The sequence below is a fragment of the Dufourea novaeangliae genome, unplaced genomic scaffold (assembly GCF_001272555.1).
Source record: "Dufourea novaeangliae isolate 0120121106 unplaced genomic scaffold, ASM127255v1 scaffold48, whole genome shotgun sequence".
Taxonomy (NCBI): Eukaryota; Metazoa; Arthropoda; class Insecta; order Hymenoptera; family Halictidae; genus Dufourea; species Dufourea novaeangliae.
The window spans coordinates 1446763-1469459 of record NW_015373938.1 but is presented as its reverse complement, the minus strand read 5'-3'; the positions used below and the strand labels follow the sequence as shown (position 1 = coordinate 1469459).

Genomic DNA, 22697 nt, shown 5'->3' with positions numbered 1-22697 from the left:
AAATTTTTAAAACATTTTACTCAAACTTTTTTTTGCAAGATTAAAAATGTATACATATATTAATAATATCAGTTTCGGTTACATGAAGTTCCATACCTCTCAAGATTAGATCCTTCATCCACAACCACCAATCCAGGAGGCGTCATAAGAAGCAATGTTATACACAGTAAACTCGCGATAACTGCCTTTTGGACAAATACTCGTTAGGAATAGCCCCCTACTGACAATAATTGGTTGGATGACGTTTATGAAACGAGCTTCGAGGAAATTCCACATGCTATTTTGGCTCTCGATAATTACCCGTTTCTATAGCCACCCGCCTTTAGACCCCAAATCTGGGAAATTATCGCGAGTCTACTGTATTCACTGTAAAAGAAATTCTAAGAAATATCACAAACGAGACAAGATTCAACGTAATCGTCATTCAATTTATTACATTTGTACATATTTAAGTCTTGTTCTATGTCTCTATCGTCGTGCACTGTATATCACTCTCTCCGTCTCACGCACTCATCCACTCGTTTCCCTGCTACTACTCCTTCCACCCTCTGTCCACCCCCCCTGCTCCACAAATTCGCTTGAGATCCACGTGACACCCGATCTCTCGGTCAAATCGCGTGAATGCAGAGGATGGCAGACAAAAAGGACGCATCACCTCGGTCTGGTAATTAAAATAGCACGTTACTTCTGTGAAGGTGGCGACTACTAGCCTTTGACGAGTTCTACTAAATGTTTCTCCTTCTATCCTTTATTCTCTTCCATGTCTGTTTCTCTTTCTGTTTTTCTTTTTTTTCCAGTTTTTCTTCTTTTTTTTTTAAATATAGACATAGACGATTACGCACTGCCTCCTCTAGGGGCGAAGAACAGACTCGAGAGGCACGCGGCAACAAGTACACTGAATAACACGTTATAATTCTGATTACGTTTCTTGTACTTATAATTCACGTAACTTGTACGCGTGCACGTGTGTTGTAACTTACGTGCGTGCACACGTGTATACGCGCTTATAAATATATATGTACCCTCACCCACACACACGCAGGCGTGTGCGATATGCACGATGTCCCATAACAGGCGTGTACATTCGGAAAAGATCCTGACTCTACGTGAAAAAATAAGACGAAAATTCGGTATCAAATGTTCTTGTAACTCGCTTCATTTTCGAGATACAGTTAAGTCGCGTTAACTGCACGAAAACGCGAGACTGCATGCGCGCAGTAAGCGTGGACCTCACCATATTTCAACTCTTCGTACATTTGGAGCCGAGCCTCGGTAGGTCGTTTTTGTAAGTACAATATAATGCCAGCAGCGCGATGGTCACAGAAAGAGACAGCTAATCAGAAAGAAAGAGAAGCTAAGAGTCGAGTCAGTCGAATGTTGCATTAGTGTTGTCTCACCGACACGCCGGCGTTTAATCTTTTTTGGGCTCCCCTCGATGGGGCGTGGAAAGTTAACGTAGAGGCCTTTCCGCGCAGTTAAAGCGACTTTACTGTATTTCCACATCGAAGTCCAATTTTAAGCGCTTGTGGGGTATAGGGACGTCAGAAGAATGCTTGTCACGTGACGTAACAGAAATTTTTATAATATACAGTACGCCCAATACTTAAACACATTAGTAGGTCAAGATTTCCACCAATATCGTGTTACTTTTGTTTCCTTGGCGAAACGTCGAGAAGACAAAAGGACTACTGGCCTATTGGTTGGTAAAATTGACCTATTGCAAAGCGTTTATGTAATGGTCCAGGCCGACATGACGTCATTACAATCACATAACGCGATTATCAAACTGCAGTATATCATCGATGAGTGTTCGAAGGCTCCCCCCCCCCGGCTCTGACAAGGAGATGTTCCCAGGTGTAACGCTAACTTTTTAATGAGGTTTATCACAGTGATAGAGCGTGGAATTCTGTAGCCAATGCTATTTGTTTCAGTCGCATATGACCATTAGTTCATGAAATATTTAATGTTCAGTTTCGAGGAGCCTTCGAACACTCATCGATGATTTACTGCAGTGCGCCCCTTGATTCATACAGTAGTGAAAATCGACAATTTTGTTGAACTGGTTCAGTGCCATAGATACTTGGTCAGAATGAAAATTCTATTATCTCGAAATCGAAATGAGTCATAACAAAACTATTCTACACGTTTGTCTCATTTTTTCACACGTACAATCACCACACATGTCCACATGCGCGACACCAGTTAACGGACACCCTGCGTATCGTTTAGTTTTTTGTAATTTTCTCATCTCTGTGTGTGCTTTCTTCGCTTTTTATGCTTCAGCTTTTTTGTCGCAGATAGAAGTAAGTATTCCGCCGCTGCGGTGCGCACATAGATTATAGAGTTCCGTTTGTTCTCTGTTTATCCTAACCTCCGTTCCGTCTTCTTTTCTTCTTCTTTGGTTTACTTGCATGTAACGCACACACGTGCAGCTGATCGGCGAATTTTGTCGGTTAACACGAATCATCTCGTGGGCTAGAGTAAACTATATAATTCGGAGATCAGTCGTCTAAACGCTATCCTAGCTATTCGAAACTCGGCCGTGGTGCCGGAGGGACGCGCCGCGCATGCGCGTCATGTACGCGCTCGCACGGATTAGGTTAGGTTAGAATCCTAGGGGATCTCTGGTTAAAAGGTCCAAGGACAATCTTATACACAACTGTTGCCTTATTGCCTTTATACGTTGTGTGAGATAATATATAAGGTTAATTATTATTACACGTTTTTTTATTGAAATCTTTTGTTGAAAATATTTTGTTGAAACCAATTTACACAGATGTTGCACGGAAAAGGCGTGCAAATGTATTAAACCTATAATATTTGTTCTGCTAGTTAACTCGTCAAGAAGACTAGTAAAGATAGTCTGTGTATAGTAAATCATCCGTGAGTGTTCGAAGACTCCTCGATACTGAGTGTTAAAGACGTTATCCCTACCACTGGGTGCTTGACTGGTTCCACGGGAACTCCCGACCCAGTGGTGGGGATGACGTCTGCACACTCAGTGCCGAGGAGCCTTCGAACAATCGTCGATGATTTACTGTATTTAGCGCGTATTTTAATTTTCAGAGCAGCTAAGAAATAGAAACCTTTGTTTCGTGTTTCTGTGTGAATGATTGATTCTATATTTCGTAGGTTAGGTAGAGTAGGTTCGGTTGGGCTCGTAAGAGTGTACCTTAGACCTTTTAAGCGGAGTAATTTCGATTGTCCACAGTCAACAGTTCTACCGTCTCGCTTGCTATGTTAACAGACAGTGGCAATCACTCGACTGAGAGCAACGTCAATCGAATCACGGATTGTTTAATGACAAAATAATTGTGGATAATCGGAAAAGTAATCGAATTAGTAGATTGTCGTGCCATGAGAAATATTCCTGCAGTTTATTCCGTTAGAGGTGATCACTTGAGTGCTCAATGTTTTGGGAATGTACAGTAAAATAGTCTCGTGATTCGAATTGTTAATTCTGGTTACTGTTCATTCACGTCAAGAACAACAGAACCACGGAATTTTAGTAAGAAGGCAATTGCAGCGATGAAAGATCGCAGTGACAAGGGAATGAATGTTTTTTAAATTATTGCTACACGAATTTTAATTAATTATGGCACTAGTTGTTGGCAACAGATGAAAATTTCATGAATTGTTTAACCATTTGAAGGTACGTACAGGGATTTAAGAGGCATTATACGTTAGAATATAGGTTACCATAATGGTGTTTATTGCAAGTAGATATGGCTCGTGTCAGACGTCACGTGACCACTGGGAGATTGGTCACATGAGTAATGAGAGTTGGTCATTTAACCAGTCCATCTGCCATTGTCCGATGAAATTGTGAATTTTTAACGAGAATGAACAATATCAATCGATAATTTCGTAACAAAAAACTGGTTATAGCGACGAGTTTGAAGCTTATGTTTGTCATTTTTTAAAGTAACTACAGTTTAATTAATGCATGCACGACGTTCAATTTTGCCACATAGAATTACAAATTGTAACAGAGAAGAATATATATGTATAATAACCCATATTATTTTCTTTTTTCAATCAACAAATAAAATAATTCAAATGTAACTTTTGCAATCTATGCAAGAAATTATTTTATAATTTATTCAAAAATTGTTTTTGATGAACAAAAATAATTTATGACTTGAATGGGTTCATAAAAATGTTTTTTTTTCCCAAACTCGATCCTAAACTGTTTCTAAGTTGACAATTGTCTAATAAATTATTTATCAATTGTTATCCTTTAGTGTATGTATTTCTTATTTGTTAACATCGTTCATTGCCATGAAATAAATGCTATTTTAAAACGAAAATAATGTTACACTCCCTTGAATATTTTTCTCTAATCTCAATTTCACCTTTAAACACATTCTACTGCTAGAGTCGATTTCTTCTTCGATTCGATCGTAATTAATACGTGAAACAAATCCATCCACGCCTGAAACGTTAATTAACAGCTCTCTCGATCAACGGTTCAACGGCGTTACACAGGGAAATTATTACGTATTACGAATCCAGTAATAGTGATCGACGTTAATTTCATCCAGGTAGCTGATGAACAGATTTTAGAACGACACGACGCGAATCGATCGGTTTTCGCGATTGGTCGATAAATCGCGCGGCCTAAATCACGATCGACGATTAACATTAAAGTACGAGGATCACTTTGAAAGTTTCGAGAATGTCGATAATGACTATAAGAATTTAAATAACTAACCTTTTTTTTTACCATTTCATTGAAGAAAGTTCGTGTACTTCGATGTACAGTAATGTCTCTCTTGTTGTCACGGTTTCTGCTTCGTTAACTGTCACCCGGTACATCCCCACCACCTTTGAATTTGCTCGTACAGAAGAGGCGATCAACGAAGAATGAGTACCCTTAACGAACTACCCTGAAAAATCTAGCTCACTTGATGATTGTCGCGATACGTACCCGGAATAAGTGACTATTAGAGAGGCAGTACTGTGGTTTCGATACTAGCGTGTCTATATACACACGTGACGTTGTACTTTATAGTCATTAGTATTGACTGAATTTCTGCGATTTTTGTAACTTTCTCCTATTAATAATCGTAATAATTCTGGTAATTAACGATAGTAACTTTATAATTATAGTAATAGTATTTTCATAACATTAGTAATTACAAAAATAGTATTACTATTATCTGTTAATTATTATACAATTATTATTAATAGTAATTACTATTAATTGCTCGCAAGATTTTTGTATAATTAGCAATAAAAGTATATTCGAGCTACGTGGTGTTCAGAGGTCTACCGTGATAAATAAATCGACAATTTATTACAAATTAATAGAATCGAAATGATATTAATGTACATGTACTAAAGTAACAGGAATTGGGAAATGTTTATTGTAATTTTATATTCGCAAAGCAATCTGCTAACGTAAATATATTATCTCATTAAACTACAATATTGTAAAACTTTATTAATAATTGACCTTTAATTGCTCTGTCGTTCGAATATATCCATTATATGCTGTACATGTGTATGTATTAGGCCACTGCAAAAGTGTTAGTATAAAACTCTCGATAAATTGAAAAAGAAAGACTTTTTACAAACGATCATTCACGATATAAACAATTGTAATGTATAGAATAAATAAACAATAGTAGTTATGTTAGACAAAAATATAAAATATATCTATATATTCTTGCTGACATTTTATTATAACACAAATAAACATGTCTCTTTTTTAAATTAATTATCTCCAACTTCACTCCCAGTCAATCAAACCTGCACAGCCAGATTTTGTCCAATGCCTGTTATAAGCTCTGGTAGCCAGAAAGGTTACAGATTTGAAGCATGATTTGTTATAAACAATTTGCGCGCAGATTAGCGGTAGATTGACGGTAGATGTTGCAACATAACCTACCCTAACCAGATCTGACGTAGTATGTTGCAGGATCTGCCGCCAATCTGCTTCACGTACAAAATCTAGTCAAATACGGAAACAGATGACTATGGATTTGTAGACAGATTTCGTCACAATCTGCTGTTAACCTGCTGCTAACTACACGCAAACGGTTATCTGGGCTATTTTCAAATTCGTTTAAAACACCGAATTATTGCAATCCTTTGAAATAATGTAAATATATGCAATAAATGAACAATATTATATACATTACAGATATATAAAATAAAGTAATTTTTCTGTTCACAGTATTATAAAACAGACTTTATCAAGGACTTTCGCGATGACCTATTTCAATTTTCAACACAATAAAATAATTGATATTGCACTGTTGTTCTATTCTACTATTCCTAGATTCTCGAAACTTCCGAAGCGTGTCCCATATAATAACGTGGTGCACAGCGCTTGTAAATATTTACTTCGGCAACCCATACTTGCTTCGAGTCAACGAAGAACGGCCGCCATTTGCAATTGTTCGAAGCGCGTGGAGGCGCCACCAACGCGCGAAGGTCGTCAACGTTTTGTCAACGGTTAGAAGGCATAGAGTCATTTTACTTTACATATTACTTAGTATTTTTTTTCTCTTTTGTTGGATTTATTCCGACGACGATCGTTAAATATTACCGCGCACGGTAGTATCAAAATAAACCACACCGAGTGTAGAGTATGTAGAATATTCGTAAGTGTATGTATGTATTTACAGTAGAGTTCCCTATTTATACTTGCACGGAGAAGGTCACTTGAAACCGTATTGCGCCATGCTCGCCAGACTTCTCATCGTAAAATATTATTTAAATGCAAAAAAAATTGAAGTCTGTTAAAGTTTAATTGTAATAGAGCCTCCTATATCCGATCACTCATTATCTGAATACCTTAATATTCGAACATTCTGTTATCCGAACACTTATGTTTCCTTTATTAGTTCGGATACGGGAAGGTCTATCGTATTGGAATACGTTTTGATTCATATCGAAACGTTAACTTAATAGAAACTTCGTTTATAAATTGGAATTTTATATTTCTAGGTTGACGTAAAAATAAATCTTTATAAATTTAGTAAAAATCAATGTTTCTTGCTGCTTTATAATATTCTCGATTATCAAAAGTGTAATATTCTGTAAATTTTGCAAAACATTACAATTTAGAATTTTAACTAACATAGGTCTAGTAATTAATCTTGAAGCAAACAAAATAAATATGAATGGTCATTTCCAGGTAAATGAGACCTCAGATTTGTTTTTAATAAAAAATGTCCTCTACTGTTTCTACAAAAATGTTTAAAAATATTCTATTCATGTCATATGCTTATTGACTTTAGCAAAATAAAGTGCCTACATCTAATTAATTCACAGACTTACGTTGGCAGGACATTATTTACTATACGTCCCATAAATTATTTAACTCCTTCTCGAATTACCCTGAATGTTCAATTAACATAAAATAATTATTTATGAACTGTTCACCAACGGCATTGCGCAGTTTCAAGTGCCACTCACCGTATTTATCACCGATGGAAGGTGTACGTAATTTCTTAACTGTAGGGAGTCAGCAGTCACAGGGGGTCGAATTCGATTCACTTATCGCGCACTGTAGTCGGACCGAAACTGTGTTGACGCTTCAGACAACTCACGCTCCGCCGCTCTATCCCTCATTATATCGTATTGCCCCCATTCTGCGCCCGTTGACGCGTGCGCGCAGACTCTCGAAGGGGCGAAACTTGACGCAGACCTAGCGCTCACGAGCAGCTTAGCCGCCCCCACTCCGTTCTCACGTTATTATGGAGACCGTGAGGCCCCCTATTCTATTTTAGTGCACTTTTTAAGGTACTGAAACTTCAATCATGAATATCTTGAAAAATATCGAGTGTCTGACCCTATAATAGGGTATTATCGTGAACAGAATGACGAAATCTACCAGTGTTCAGAGTCTCTATTAAATCGGTGACCCTAAGATCTTGCACTCTCCTTGTCAGATTACAGAGTACTATACGGTGTAAAGGTGCGTTTACACTTGCCAAGGCTTTCGCCACGCCAATGATAGGAAACCTCAAGTAGACAATTGCAACTTGGCCACAGATTACAAGGAAATGATACAAAAAAAGTAGGAAAAATAGGAGGCTACTTGTTATTTTCATGCACCTTCTCTGTCTAGTTAGAGGGTACTCGCTCCACGGTTACTGTCGGTGGAACAGATACAGTGACTTTTCTGGAACTATGCAACATCACATTATGCAGTAAGTGAAGACTTTCTGTTTTCCTAGTTGTGAGTAGCTGATGCAATGTAGGTTTATTTGTATCGGTTTTCGTGTAATGTCGAGGATGACGCGATCTATGGGCTAGGGCCTAAACAGGGTCGACTTTGGTCTGTTCCTGATCTGCAGTCGTGCTGCCCGGAATACGAATGACTAAAGATCATTGTATTTGTTCTACTGACAGTACAATGGTCGATAATTGGAATATATCGAAATGTAATAATTTTATCGTAATAGTATTTGCTTCCCGACCCTATTCTGCCAAATTCAACTTCAACTCAGCACGGATGGACTATGCCGTGGACAGGTCTGGCCTAACTGCAATAGCTTCACTTTATGATTCACGTTGGAGGTAGTTGTCTGGATCTGTCTACTGATTTTGGTCCGATTATAGAAAATTAAGAGCCTATGTAGGCCCGTTACGGAGACCCTGTGATATATTCTGCTGCTCGTAGTCCCGTGGGTCAACATTTAGGGGTGCTATCCGAGCGTCCCTCGCATGAGGTTATACTGTACTTCTTCCATCGACAATGTATACATATAATGTGGGTGTAAATAAAGTATGGTATGAATTATAGGGCACGATCGAACTCGCTCGAAGGAAAATAAAACGATATAATTTTATTTTTGATTCTTATAATTTTAATTTTTCTAATTTTATTGTAGGTTCTCGAGGCAGGGCCTCGATGAGATTGTCGTCCTATTCTTTGTGATTTTTTGCTAATTTCATTAAGTAATGATTTGTCGAGGCAATTATTTAACGAGATTGTCACTTATGTATTCGAAAGGTTATCTCTGTGTTATTCTATTTACAAATAGTTTCTAATTATTTATTTGTTTACCCTATGTTGGAAGAAAAAGGGTACGAATTTGGTAACGTAACATTTTCAAAAATATAAATTATACGCTGTGATACAAGGACATACGATTGGACTTTTAATTTTTTGTATGTGTATAAAATCCTGTATAATAAATATCCTGATGCAGGTTTGGTGAAATTTATAAGCTATATTTTACCTTGTATAACTCTTAGAAACAAGTTTATGTGTAACCACTGTTAAAAAAAATAATTTATGACAATCGAAATTTTCATAAATACCCACAATGCATTAGTTAAATATTATATAATAATTTTCAATATTTGTTGCCGATATCATTCACGACTCAACCTAATATATATTCTTGATATTTGAAAACTTCAATAATTGCTTCTATGTTTCCTTTTGTTTTATTGTGTTCTTATACCTCTGGATAATCTCCAGTATAAAAAAATCTCAGTAAAAGGCACGTACTTGTAAATTATTTCGTTACAGAATATTTCATTATGTTTTGAGAAGTACACAATTCTATGAATCATGTCCTTCATTACGTCTAGCAATATAAATAATCCATTATTATACCGAAACTCAACATAAAAACTAATACTCGTTATTATAGAAACTCTATTACTGTATGCCATTTTCGCCGAGCGCAATGGCGGGAAAATACATCGAATTCAAACTATATCCCTACCTTATCAAGAAAATAGTAGATTCACTTTAAGAATATTTTTATACCCGGTGTGTACACAGAACTGCCAACATAATAACGTTCAAAAATCACCTAATCCCAGTCGAATTAATATCTAAATATACCATTCACCATTGACTTTCAAGCGAGTTCCATCGTCGCCCTAACCTCCGCACCGATACTAAAATCTCCACCCGGTATATACAGGGTGTCCCACCAAACGTTAGCACCTCTAATATTTCACTTCTTTTTGATGTTACAAAAAAATGTGAAGGGACAATATTATCTGGTTGGAAGGGGCAATACTGTGATAAACAAACAAACTTCCTCAAGGTCATATTTTTCAAATTTTCTAGATCATCGGTGTTTTTTTTTAAATTGGACTGCATGCATCATCGTGGCGTAATAGTTAACGTCAAAACCAATCCAATGACCTATAGTAGTGTGACCTTCGTGTGACCTTGAGTACAAAAAATCCACAAATGGAAGTAGATTTAAATAATAAAACAACTACGACTGAGAGATTCGTGCAAAAGATGTGTTGAAGTTGATGCACATCACTTTGAGCATTTGTTAAAATAATTTTTCTGAAAATCAAAAGTAAGTGAGATATTTAAGGGTGCTCACATTACGTGGGATACCATGTATTATACATTTCTGTTTTTCTTAGATTTACCAGAGCCTCTCACACGCTTGTCCTTCGTTTTATTAAAAAGTCTGCTACATCTCTAATTGTTGTTTCACCGTTTCTTTTGTTTTTACATTGCACCATTTTTTTCGCTCTTTTTTGGTTAGTGGGAAAGTTATTCCGTAACACACGTGTCGCTAAATGTCTCCAATGTTCTCTCTCTGTTCTGCCGTTTCGGGAAATACATTACGATTTAAAGTATATCACAGATGTTAACGAGAAGAACGTTCTAGAAACGCGTGAAGTAGGGGGCGTGGGGCGAGAAAAAAGAAAACAAAAAATATCGAAGAGGTAACACGGAGGATGAATCCCAATGGTATATTCCACGATCTGTTTGCCTGGTCGCCGCAGGACTATTCGGAAGTGCGCGGCGGCGGCAGTGTGCCGTCCACTGTGTATATATACGGGTGTCCAAAAATGATCGGGACAATCTGCAACATCTATATTCCTCATGTGATTATAAGACTGCAGATTTTTATGCAAAATAAAATTTTATAAAATAATTCTTGAAGACAAGAACAAAAGTAGGAATTTCTATCTTCTCTTAAGTATGTTATTGAGTTAAGAATAAAATAGAAAAGTCGTTGCATTCGATGAAAGTTTTGTCTTTTATTGTATTTCACAGAGCTCTAGAGTCTACAAATGCAAAAAATCCACAGTCTAGTGATTACAAATCGAAAACTCCTTTACCGTTTTGTAATCGGGAGCTCCGTTTCAGAGATATGAGCAGTTAAACGAACTCCAATCAGCTGAGCAGTGGGCCACACGTACGCGCAGACCGCTCAGTTGATTGGAGCTCGTTTAGTTGTTAACATCTCGGAAACGGAGCTTCCGATTACAAAACGGTAAAGGACTTTTCGATTTGTAATTACATGAGGAATATGCACGCTTAGGATTGTCCCATCATTTTGGACACCCTGTATACGGGGGTGTGTGTGCGTGTGTGTGTGTGAACCAATTGACATCGAGATTAAGATTGTACGAGGTTTCGATTTGTATTAAAGATTATCACAACGGTCGGGTTAGTTTTAACGTTCTAACTACGCTCCGGCTCCCCGGAAGCTCGACTAGATTGATTGCACGGCGGTAGCGAAAGAGAGACGAAAAGAAAAAAAAGTAAAATATCACTCGGGACTATATACATACCTACAAACTGGCCGCGATCGTTTTAGCCAATCGTAACGATGCGTCTGAGTAATCGACTGGGGTACGTTGGTTCCGAAAATATCTCATTACGAAGTATGCAGTACACGTCTTACGTATCTATTGTTTCAACGATTTTTCAATTCACATATTTTTTTTTGTCTCTTCGTTTATCATCTTCCGTTTTTCTCGTATAGACCTAACAATCTCTCTCGTCGCGAGGGGCTACGGCTACATCCACTCCGACAAAAAAGGGCTGTATTTCCGAAAACCGAAATTTTGCAATTTCTTCGTTCTACATAAAAACATTGTTTGCGAGAAGGATTTTTGGCGACTCGAAAATTAAGACTCAAACTTTCGCGAAAAATTTGTTTCTACTGTAATGTCACTCCTTGCGTTACCGATACGACATTACACTGATCAGAGTTGGTTAGAGACAGTTTAAGAAAAAATGTATCGTTATTATCTTAATGACTTTTCAACAAACAACAATCGAAGGCTGAAATTTTTAAGGGGAAATATTTTTCACAAAATTTCACGTCTTAACTTTTGAGTTGCAAAAATCCTTCCCGTATACATTGTTTTAATGTAAAAGAAAGGTATTTGCAAAATTTTAACCAAATCGAATGTGACCGATTTTTGGAAATTGCGACGTAACGATACTATCGTCGAGAGAGAAAGAGAGAGACAGAGAGTGAGAGAGAGAGCGAGAGAGAAAGAGCTTCCGCGACCCGTAACGTCGCGGCGCTCGTAACCACTCCTTGCGACCGATGCGCCGTCGGTCATATTGCGGCCGGCTCCCGGAGAAAGAGGAAAGGCGAGATTTAGTGGTGGTGGTGGTGTGTGGTCCGATTAAATTGCAATCGTCGTTTGGACTCGCCTCGTTTAATACTACCTAAGAGCTACTAAATTCTCTAATTGTTTTATCGGCGCGAAAAATCTACGTCGTTTCATTCTCATCCCTAACCAATTCCTACGGATCGACGTCCACGACGTTTTCGTAACATCTCGGAACGTAAAACCAGTTCCGCTGGCAATAATAGATTGTCATAGGTTCTCTTTTGTTTTTTTTTCCTTAAGTGCGTTATACTTCGCTTGTACAGCCTAACCCCCCCCCCTTTTTTTTGCATTTTCTCTGTTTTTCCTCGTGCTCAGCTGGCCACGTTCGAGATCTTAAGGGTTTAAGTTCGATCGTAAGGGTGCCTGTTGTGTTCGTCTCTCCCAACAGCCCCCCTCCATCTAGAGTCCCCTTCCCCTTCCACCAGGTTCCCTCTTTGTTTGGCAAGTTCACGGCGACGAAGTGACTAGAATATAACGACTATATTGTCATGCACTACAGTCTTTCTTAGAGCCCAGCAGCGTTGAACTCCGTCGCAGCACTGTTCATGGTGCCTCGCCTTGGGTCACCATGTTTCCATGCTAGCAATTGCGTTAAAAACATATACTCTTGTTTCTCCAGGACCAACCGGGTTGGTTCCCGCCGTATATAGTTTCCAATTAAGAAGGATCCGCGGGTCCGTCAGAGACTGGCCTGCCGAATGTCTCTGATGTCTCTGCACCCAATTCGGCCTCTTCGGTGTTCACTTGTACCTGGGTCATAGAGGGGATTGTGGTCGACGGGTCCGATGTCTCCTCGCTATGCTGCTTCTGTCTGCGGTGTCCGTTGCTGCTCGCCGAGTCGGTATCGTCGACGTATATCCTGACGTCGGTGCCTATGGTGGGGCAGGCCCCTTCGGGTATGTACACCACGGCGCTCCCGGTTTTGCTACCGCTACTGCTCCCGCTCCTGACCAGGTTGTCGCTGATGTTCCCGCTGGATAGCGGCAGACCCTCGTCGGATCTTTCATCGGCGACGTAGACGCGTCCGTAGCTACTCGCCCGGATGGTAGAGCCGTATTGTTCACCGATGTTGCTCAACATCACCGTCGAACCGGCGCTCTTCAGTTTGGACGGTCTCCTTTCGTTAATGACGGATTGCACGTCGAGATCGTCTATCAGCGGCGCGGACACCCGTCTCTCGTCCTTGGTCTGCTTCAGGTCCTCGGATCGGCCGTAACTCTTCGAGGACTCGCAACCGTTCGCCAGGCTCGTAGGTGTCCTCGACGCGTTGCTACCGGTGCTCGGTTCAGCGTCGCCTTGGACGGGTATATTGTGGCCGTGGGGTGGAGATAACGGTCGCTGCTTGGCTTGGAGAGCGCGGTCACTGAGCCGGCTGGCGTCACCGGAGACGAACTCGCCGGTGGCCTAGTCACGCTCAGTAGGTACTTGTTATCTTGGGCGTCGCTGGTCGCCTGTGAAACAGAATAGTCGTGCACTGGAAGATAGTGTCATTGTTGATCTATTCTGAAGATGACATTTAAGATACTGATAGTTGGAAGTTGGTATTTTCGAGAGAGTGAGTGAAGCTTGTGGACTGAGTCTGGTTCGTAGATGATTCTTACGATCACTGAACATCCCATGAGGAGACCAACAGGGTGAATTTATCGCTGCTGGGGTGGAAAGACAAGCCGCCTGCTTTGTCATTGAAGTGAATCAAATTTACCTGCAACCATTGACGTTGCGACTGACTGGGATCACGGCTAGCTGTGCCGTAGCTGCGATGCGGAATGATCCGAGGCACGCTTAGATCGCTCACAGGCTTCTCGATAACTTCGGCGAATTCGAAGTGCATCGGCAGTAACGATCTTCTCTGATGGTGTGCCGAGTGGAACGTTTGTCGACGCTTTGACTTGAACTTGGACGGCCTTGAATTAGGACGATGATACGAGCTGCGACGCGACAGCGACATGGGAACTGATGCATCTGTAGTGTATTCATAATATTTTTATGTATCATAGGTTGCTCTTTAATGTTACAGTAAATCGATTAGTGTTCGAACGCTCCTTGGCACTAAGTGTTCAGACGTCATTCTCACTACTGGGCGCTTGACTGCCCCCCCCCCTCCACAGTGGTGGGGATGACGTCTGAACACCTAATGCCAAGGAGTCTTCGAACACTCATCAATAATTATTGTATATAAATATTAATTTGAACTCTAGAAATAAGTAGAAATCAGACAATTCTGCTACAGGTGTATCACAGTATCCATCCCTTCTTATTTCCAAAATTTTACTATGCCTCTTTTAAAAGAGAGTGTTTATGACATATTTGATTACAGTAGAGGTTCTCGTATCCGAATGCCCACTATTCAAGTACTCTAATATTTAAATGCTCTACCATCCGAAGGTTTTATTATCTGAGCGCTCTACTATCCGAACATTCTACTAACCCAGCGTTCTATTATCCGAACGTTCTACTATCCGAAGGTTTTATTACCTGAGCGCTCTACTATCCGAACATTCTACTAACCCAGCGTTCTATTATCCGAACGGTCTACCATCCGAAGGTTTTATTACCTGAGCGCTCTACTATCCGAACATTCTACTAACCCAGCGTTCTATTATCCGAACGTTCTACCATCCGAAGGTTTTATTACCTGAGCGCTCTACTATCCGAACATTCTACTAACCCAGCGTTCTATTATCCGAACGCTCTACCATCCGAAGGTTTTATTACCTGAGCGCTCTACTATCCGAACATTCTACTAACCCAGCGTTCTATTATCCGAACAGTATATTATCGGAACAGTTTATTATCGGAACAGTCTATTATCCGAACGTTCTATTATCGGAACATTCTGTTATTTGAACACTTTTGCCTCGCTATTAAACGTACCGTCTTACTAGCTAATAAAGCGTACCGTCTGTGCTTCTCTCTCGAGGCGGATTATAAATGAAGTTCGCAGGCAAAGAACGAACTTTAGCGAGGCCAGGTCTGCTAACAGGAATTTTGTCATTCGTCACCAGAATCGACTCCCGCTCCCTGACGTCGTCGTCATCTCCGACCCCGTCGTCGCCATCACCCTCCCTCCTCGGACTGTCATCGTCATCCTCCTCTTCCTCCTCCACCTCGAGCAGTTCCTCCTGCTCTGCGGCCAATTCTCTCTCCAGTTGTGTTTCCATGTCCAATTCGTCTTCCATCTAATAAAAATTATTGTTTTGCTTTTGGTCACACATGCTTCGCACAAAATTCTTATCTCGAGAATGAAACTCAGAAACATAGTTTGGTAAATCGATAGTAATTTTTGTACACAGTACTGGAAATATTTATTGTATCATTTCAATATTAAACAAGTTACCATTTACACCTTGTTATTAGTACCGTAGACTCGTGATAACTGCCTGCTCGATAAATATCCGTTTAGCTGAAACTGGCCACCTCTAGAGCCCGAAATGCGGGCAAGTATCGTGAGTCTACTGTACTAGGAAGATTAATTAAAACGCATTGAAAAAATGTGTAACTCCCAATTATGTGAATCACTTCCGTCAATCGTATGAAATTTTGCTGTAAAGTTGTGTATACTATGTCCATTTTAGAATGCTGCAATGAATGTTTCTAGTACCGTATATTTCGTTTTAATAGGTCGAATTTCCGAACCTGTTTATGACTCTCCTCGAGGTGTTTCATGAGAACGGCAACGACCACGTTGACAAGAACGAATTGCGCCATTAATACGAAAATTACAAAAAAAATCGGCGCTATGATGGTGCTCACGCAACAGTTTTTCACGCAGTCCGCCGCCTCGTCGCAGTCGTCCCTTAACGTGTCCTTCATGATACCGTTCCAGTTGTCGCCAGTCGCCACGCGAAAAAGCGTCAGGATCCATTCCGAAGTTACTGAAATGGGCGTGCTCGCCGAGTCCTTGACACGGCATTTCGTCGGTGCATTCTGTAATAAAATATAAGCTCGTAATGTAACATTCTATGCAATCAGTGAATACTATGTCAATTGACTCTATTCCTAGTATATTTATACCAATTAACACTAGGTTTACGGGACGCGTCATTTTGACGCATTTCGAATGCTTTCTAACCTCGAAATTCTCTATGTGGTATACCTATCTCTATAGCTATGCATTAATTTCAGAGATCATAAATTGTGTATTATATAAAATAAGTTGTTTTTTAAAGAAAATCTGCCGGTTCGTTGACGCGTGCCGTGGAGATACCTACACGATAAATGCCCGTAAACCTAGTGTTAAAATGTTATAATGGGCGAAGGGTAGTTATTTTTTAATTCTGACGTCGATCTATATCATCAATATATTGAAATCGATCAATTTACAGTAAAGTCTTGATAACTGCTCGGAAGGATCTCTACGTTAAATGCTTACGTTAAACCAATAATTTTTGAGCAGGAGCCATTCTTAACAACTACTTATCCAGCAGGCATTTATCGCGAGTTTACTGTGCTACGATTTATTCACGCCGTACACATTATATTAACCGTCATCAGACGTTGATGCTTTGCATACAGGGTGCTAATGAAACTGTGGGACACTTTCACAAGGTGGATTCTAAGGGTAATTCACCTAACGCTGCCACCTGAATTACTGGTAAACTGTTTGTTATATGAAACGATGTTTCAAACAAAAGTTGTACAGTATCGAGGGGGGCACACAATATAATAATTAATTTATTGTCATTTCGCTTTTTCATTGAGATATAAAATTTGATCGTACAATTGGAAAGAGTCTCGTCCTCCATAAAAAAGTGTCTTTATCCGAATTTGGATCTTTGACTCACCTAAACGACCGAAAAGTTCGACACCAAGTGCCGCGAATATGAAAAACAGCAGAAAGAATAGCAGTCCCAAGTTTCCGACCTGCGGTAACGCCTGCATTACCGTGTCCAAAAGGGCTCGTATTCCTTTCGCCATTTTCAGCAGCTTCAGAACTGAAAAAAGAAATATATATACATATAAATATTCGGTACGATTTCGTTCGAATAAAATGGATCGATTTTGAAGTAAATTATTTCTGAGTATTCTATTTCAGTTGACTTTCTGTTCACACGCCAATTGTAGAGTTTAATATTTGAATTTGTATTACTTGACGATCACCGGTGACCGTCATGGCCTGAATAGAAAGTTTGCGTCGGTCACCGGTGACCGGCACGACGCGAGGTCAGCGTCTGTCACCGGTGACCGGCGCCAAATGAGAATAAGGGTAGGCGTCGGACACCGATGACCTTCGCGATGTGAACAGAAGGTTGGGTGCCGGTCACCGGTGACCGTCGCGGCAGGAACGTGTTAAATAATTGTACTGCTTACTTCGGAAAATATTTATTCGTTTTGTTTACTAACTCACCTCTGGCGATCCGCAGCACTCTCATCACGCGAATTATGGTGGGATTGATCGGAATGATTTTCGACTCGACCTCTTCGAGAACAATACCGACCACCGACAGTATTACGATTCCGACGTCTAGCTGGTTCCATCTGCAATAGGATGGGTACCACTTTCCAGTGAAAACGTACAAAGAGGGGCGAAAAAGAAATCGAAAATGTGGAACAATGTTGATCGTATCGAAAAATATTGGTTTTGATGTAAATATTAATTGTGGTGAAAATTTTGGTAGTAACTTCCAGTTACTGCTAGTTATTACTGATTGTGATAAAAATAATTTTGAAAATGTTGATAATATTTTGCCGGTAAGTGATTTTAAGAGGAAGTATCGAGTTCCTGTTTTCGAATACTCGGAAAACAATTTGAATTTGCATAAACACCCAAAGCATAAAAATTCCAATTTTACTTATTCATTATTGTAAGTTAAGATGTGAGTATTGTATGGTCTGTTTCCAATGATAATTTCATTTACATCAATTGCTGGGTAATCATTAATATAAATTTATAACGTAAAGAAACGAAATAATAATAAAAGAAAAAACAAATCGCGTTCTGTGGTGGGGCCATATTTGACGAATTTTTAAAATTATTTCTTTTATATGTAAGTGTGCATTGGATAATAAATTTAAAGTATACCGTACATTGAATTTGTAATTGTACAGGGTGTTCAAGAAACATCTCTGTTCAATTTGCAGATCTACTGTTCTACACTTCCACGTGTGTCTCAATAGCAGTACATTAAGATTTTAACAAAAATTCAGTATTCATTGACGTTTTCACTTACTTGTCTTTTAAGTATAAGTGCAGACCCAACGCGAGAAGCTTCATGAATGATTCGAGGATGAAGACCGCGGTGAAGAAATAATTGAATATCTTTAGAGCGTAAGTCAGTGCCTTCGGCATCATGTAAAACTCCATTGCCATTGTGACAACATTCAGGCCGATTACCGCGGCGATCGCCAAGTCGAAATATTTGGACGTCACCACGTTGTGAACGAAGAGCCGGGATTTCGAGTAGTTCGTATAATAAGGTGGCTCGTGCATTTCTGAACAAAGAAAGATACAGCCAGTATATAGTCAACACAATTGTAGTAATTAATACAGTCATACTCAATAAACTCATAAGAAATATACTCGCGATCGATATAAAACATGGTCAATGAAGTCATAGTTAATACAGTCACAGTGAATAGATTCATAGTCAGTATAGTCACAATACAAACAATCATAATCAATACAATCATTTTATAGGCAGTCATAGTTCATACAGTCACGGTTAGTAGATTTGTAATCAATACAGTCATCGTCTGTAGTCTCATAGTCAATACAGTCAGAGGCAACACATTAATAATCAATATAGTTGTAGAACACACAAATGTAATTAACGTTAATCATGGTTAGTAGACTTGTAGTCAATAGCCTCATAGTCAATGCAATTTGAGTCATTAGATTAATAGTCAATATAGTCATAGTAGACTCAATAATAGTCAATACAATCATAGTTGATACAGTCATGGTTAGTAGATTTGTAGTCAATGAAGTCATAGTCAATACATTAATAGTCTGTACAGTCATAGTACACACAACCATAGTGAATACAATCATTGCAAATACAGTCATAGTTAATGGAGTCACGGTTGGTAGATTTGTAGTCAATCAACAGTTATCGTCAATAGTCAATTGTCAATTAGTTCATACTTCGCCGTTTCTTTTCCATTTGCAGGGCCCGCTTCGCGGCTCTTCGTACGCGCTCTTCTTTCTCCTGTTCCTCGCGACACCTGTGAAAGTTCTCCACCACAACACCCACGAACATGTTGAGCACGAAGAAACCAACGAGCAAGATGAAAGCTATGAAATACAACAGCCGCCATTCCGAGTAATTCTCGACTGGCTGTAACAGATGAAAACCAGATGATTACATATTACAGTAAAGTCGCGATAATCACCCACATTTCGGGGCTCCAGAGGCGAGCAGTTCTAGGAACGGATAATTATCGAGAGCCTTTAATAGAACATCATCCAACCAGTTATTGACTACATAAGACGACTGAGAGTAGTGGGGTACGCGCGTGTGTAAATAATGCGTATGGCCAGAAGCCATTTCTAACTGGTATTTATCCAGCGCGCAGTTATCGCGACTTTACTGTACCACTACAGCTAGTGTCTATGCGTTCACAGTGCTCGACCAGTGAACGTCCAAAGTGAACGTTTATCGTAATTCAAGTTCATTTCATAGTACAGGAAATTCTCGATAACTGCGCGGAAAGATCTCTACGTTAATTACTCGTGAAACATCCCCACTACTGGCAAGTTCCACAGTGGATTTCTATTATATTTTCTAGTATATTCCATAGGTTATTTCCATAATGCACTTCACGAAATAACACAATTCATGAAGTGCAGAAATAGAAGATTTACTGTATATTATACATTCTTTTTTACCTGTTGATCGACACCAACGGCGTCGAGACCGGTATACATGATGTTCACCCAGCCATCTCGCGACGAGAGCACGAACAACGACATCAACGCTTTCCCGAGATCGTCGAAGTTGTACTTCCGGTTCAGCCAGACGTTCCGGTTGTCGGCCAGGCAGTCGGTCTTATTGCGCACGTTTTTAATATCAGGCCCCTCGCAATAATAAAAGGCACCCTTGAAGAGCTGCACGCCCAAGATACCGAAGATTACGAAAAAAGTACAGCATATCAAAACGATGTTGCCGATAGGTCGTAAAGAGGACAACAATGTCTGAACAACCAGCTTCAAACCGGGTGCACGATTGATCACCCTCAGTGGTCTCAGCGACCGTAAAAGTCTAAAAACCTGAAAAAAAAAACAATAGGCAGTTAACCATGTGTGTGGGCACCACGGTAATGTTTCGAGAGTTGTCCACTCGTTTGGGACTGGCCGCGAACTGTTATCGAGGTATGGTAAACTAATCTCTTTTCTTATTGTAAATACAAGATTATTTGGTAACTTACGTTTAAACGAATATTAATGAAAAAAGGTGATGGAGATAAGATATGTATGGAGAGCAAGAGTACTCTTTCTATGATTGCGTTCTGTTAAATTTCTTAAAAATTTCATCCCTATCCTTAAAGTAGATACACTTTGTTTTAGTATTGTCTAGGGCGATACGGAGGGAATAAAACAGAAAGGATGACCAAATAAGACCATTGCGAAATCGAGTCCATTCCTCTCTATAAGCGCGTTGTCAGTCCCAAACAGCGAATTATAAGAAGGGGATTACTATGTTCCCTTGCTGTTAAGTATATATTTTATGACATTTTTACCGAGTAATTCGTGAAATTATCTCATTAAGAGTGAAACCAAATGTAATTTAAATATTCAATTATAATAATACATATGTGTTTTCTTGATACATCAGTATGTATTATTATTTTTGTAGTTGTAAGAAGCAGAATTAAATTCGTAGTTTTTAAACGAATAATGCATGGTATTTATGGATTAACCTAATATTTCGTATCTATTAAAAAAAATACATATACGGGGTGTTTCATTTATCTCGACCACTTCAATTTTTGTGGTGGTCAAGGTGAATGGGAGGTCCCATATTTTAATAAACACACGTACCCTCAATATTCCAAATATTCTTGGACTACTAGACGAAAGTACAGACATTGATAAATCGATGATGGAAATGATCACAAGAACTCCGTCCATAATATTCCAGCCAGAAGTGAAGTAAGCGTCCGAACCGTACAGCATACCGGATGCAACGACCTGTAACAAGATTATCCTTGTAAAAATTAATTATCAGACTTTTAACGCGTTCAAAATTACTGTTCACTATATGCAATTAAATTATTCGTTACAATTAATATTACACAAATATTTGTGCAAAATAATTTAATAATTCCTGTATTATATAATAGTATCAGAAATAAATAACGCATATGTATATGATCTATATATTAATAATTACTACATTATTACTATTATAGTGTTGTGAGTAATTTTTAATTTTTATTTTAGTTTAATAATAATTAATTGTGACAAGTCGATCTCTAAAAGAAAATATGTCTGATCAATGTAAATCAATTTGGATTGGAAGGGGTTAACAAGTGGATAAATTTTGGTTTATAATTATTTTACCTTAACGAACATTTCAACGGCGAACACTCCGGTAAAAACGTAGTTCGCTGTTGCTAAAAAAAGTCTCTCGCCGCTGTCAGGCGGTATATTCGGCCTTTCCATCGCCAAGGTGATACAATTTAGACCAATGAAAAAGAGGACCACATTGTCGAACCATTTCTGATCAACGAACCATCGGCAGAGAACTCGAAACCTGAATAAAACACATTAAATCGATTTCATTGTGACATTAATGAAAATGAAGCGTTAATTAAATAGACTCAACACAGTACACAAATTATAAAAAAATTTATCAGAACAATGTAATTAGGTCTACCAACAATTAATTTATTTTTTAATATTTATCTTTCAGCGATGTGATAGTGATTTCATAATATTTGAAGAATAGACTACGCAGTTATTTCGAAATTGAACCGTATTAGTAGTTCATTAAAGGGAAATACAATAAAGTCACTTTAACTGCGCGAAACTCGGGACCGCATGCGCGCAGTAAGCGTGTGTGGTCACCGTACGGCCCCTCGTAAATTTCCGGCAGAGTCTCGGCAGCTCGTCTTTGTAAATACAATGTAATGCCAGCAGCTTGACGGTCGCAGAAAATGACAGCGAATGAGAAAGAAAGAGAAACTACGAGTCGAGGGAGCCGAAGTTTGCATTAGTGTTGTTTCACTTGTTTAAACTCTTCTCGTTCAGTCGTCGGCTCGTGAAGGGGAAGCTGTCGACGTAATAAATTACACACTTGACTGGTTCCAAGGGGGATCTCCCCAGTGGTAGGGATGATGTGTGGGAAGTTAACGTAGAGGACTACCCGCGCAGTTAAAGCGACTTTACTGTA

General features: G+C 39.2%; 1 protein-coding gene across 1 annotated transcript in view; it reads right to left on the bottom strand.

Moving 5' to 3' along the window:
• Positions 1-13020: 13020 nt before the first annotated feature.
• LOC107185505 (voltage-dependent T-type calcium channel subunit alpha-1G-like) overlaps positions 13021-22697 on the bottom strand; it is a 126388-nt gene continuing 116711 nt past the window's right edge. Inside the window, 13 exon segments of the mRNA XM_015573197.1 lie at positions 13021-13643; positions 13646-13814; positions 14066-14325; positions 15263-15542; positions 16000-16225; positions 16227-16290; positions 17148-17297; positions 17711-17841; positions 18534-18795; positions 19448-19640; positions 20192-20572; positions 21344-21493; positions 21866-22058. Of these exon segments, the coding sequence (XP_015428683.1) occupies positions 13021-13643; positions 13646-13814; positions 14066-14325; positions 15263-15542; positions 16000-16225; positions 16227-16290; positions 17148-17297; positions 17711-17841; positions 18534-18795; positions 19448-19640; positions 20192-20572; positions 21344-21493; positions 21866-22058 (3082 nt within the window).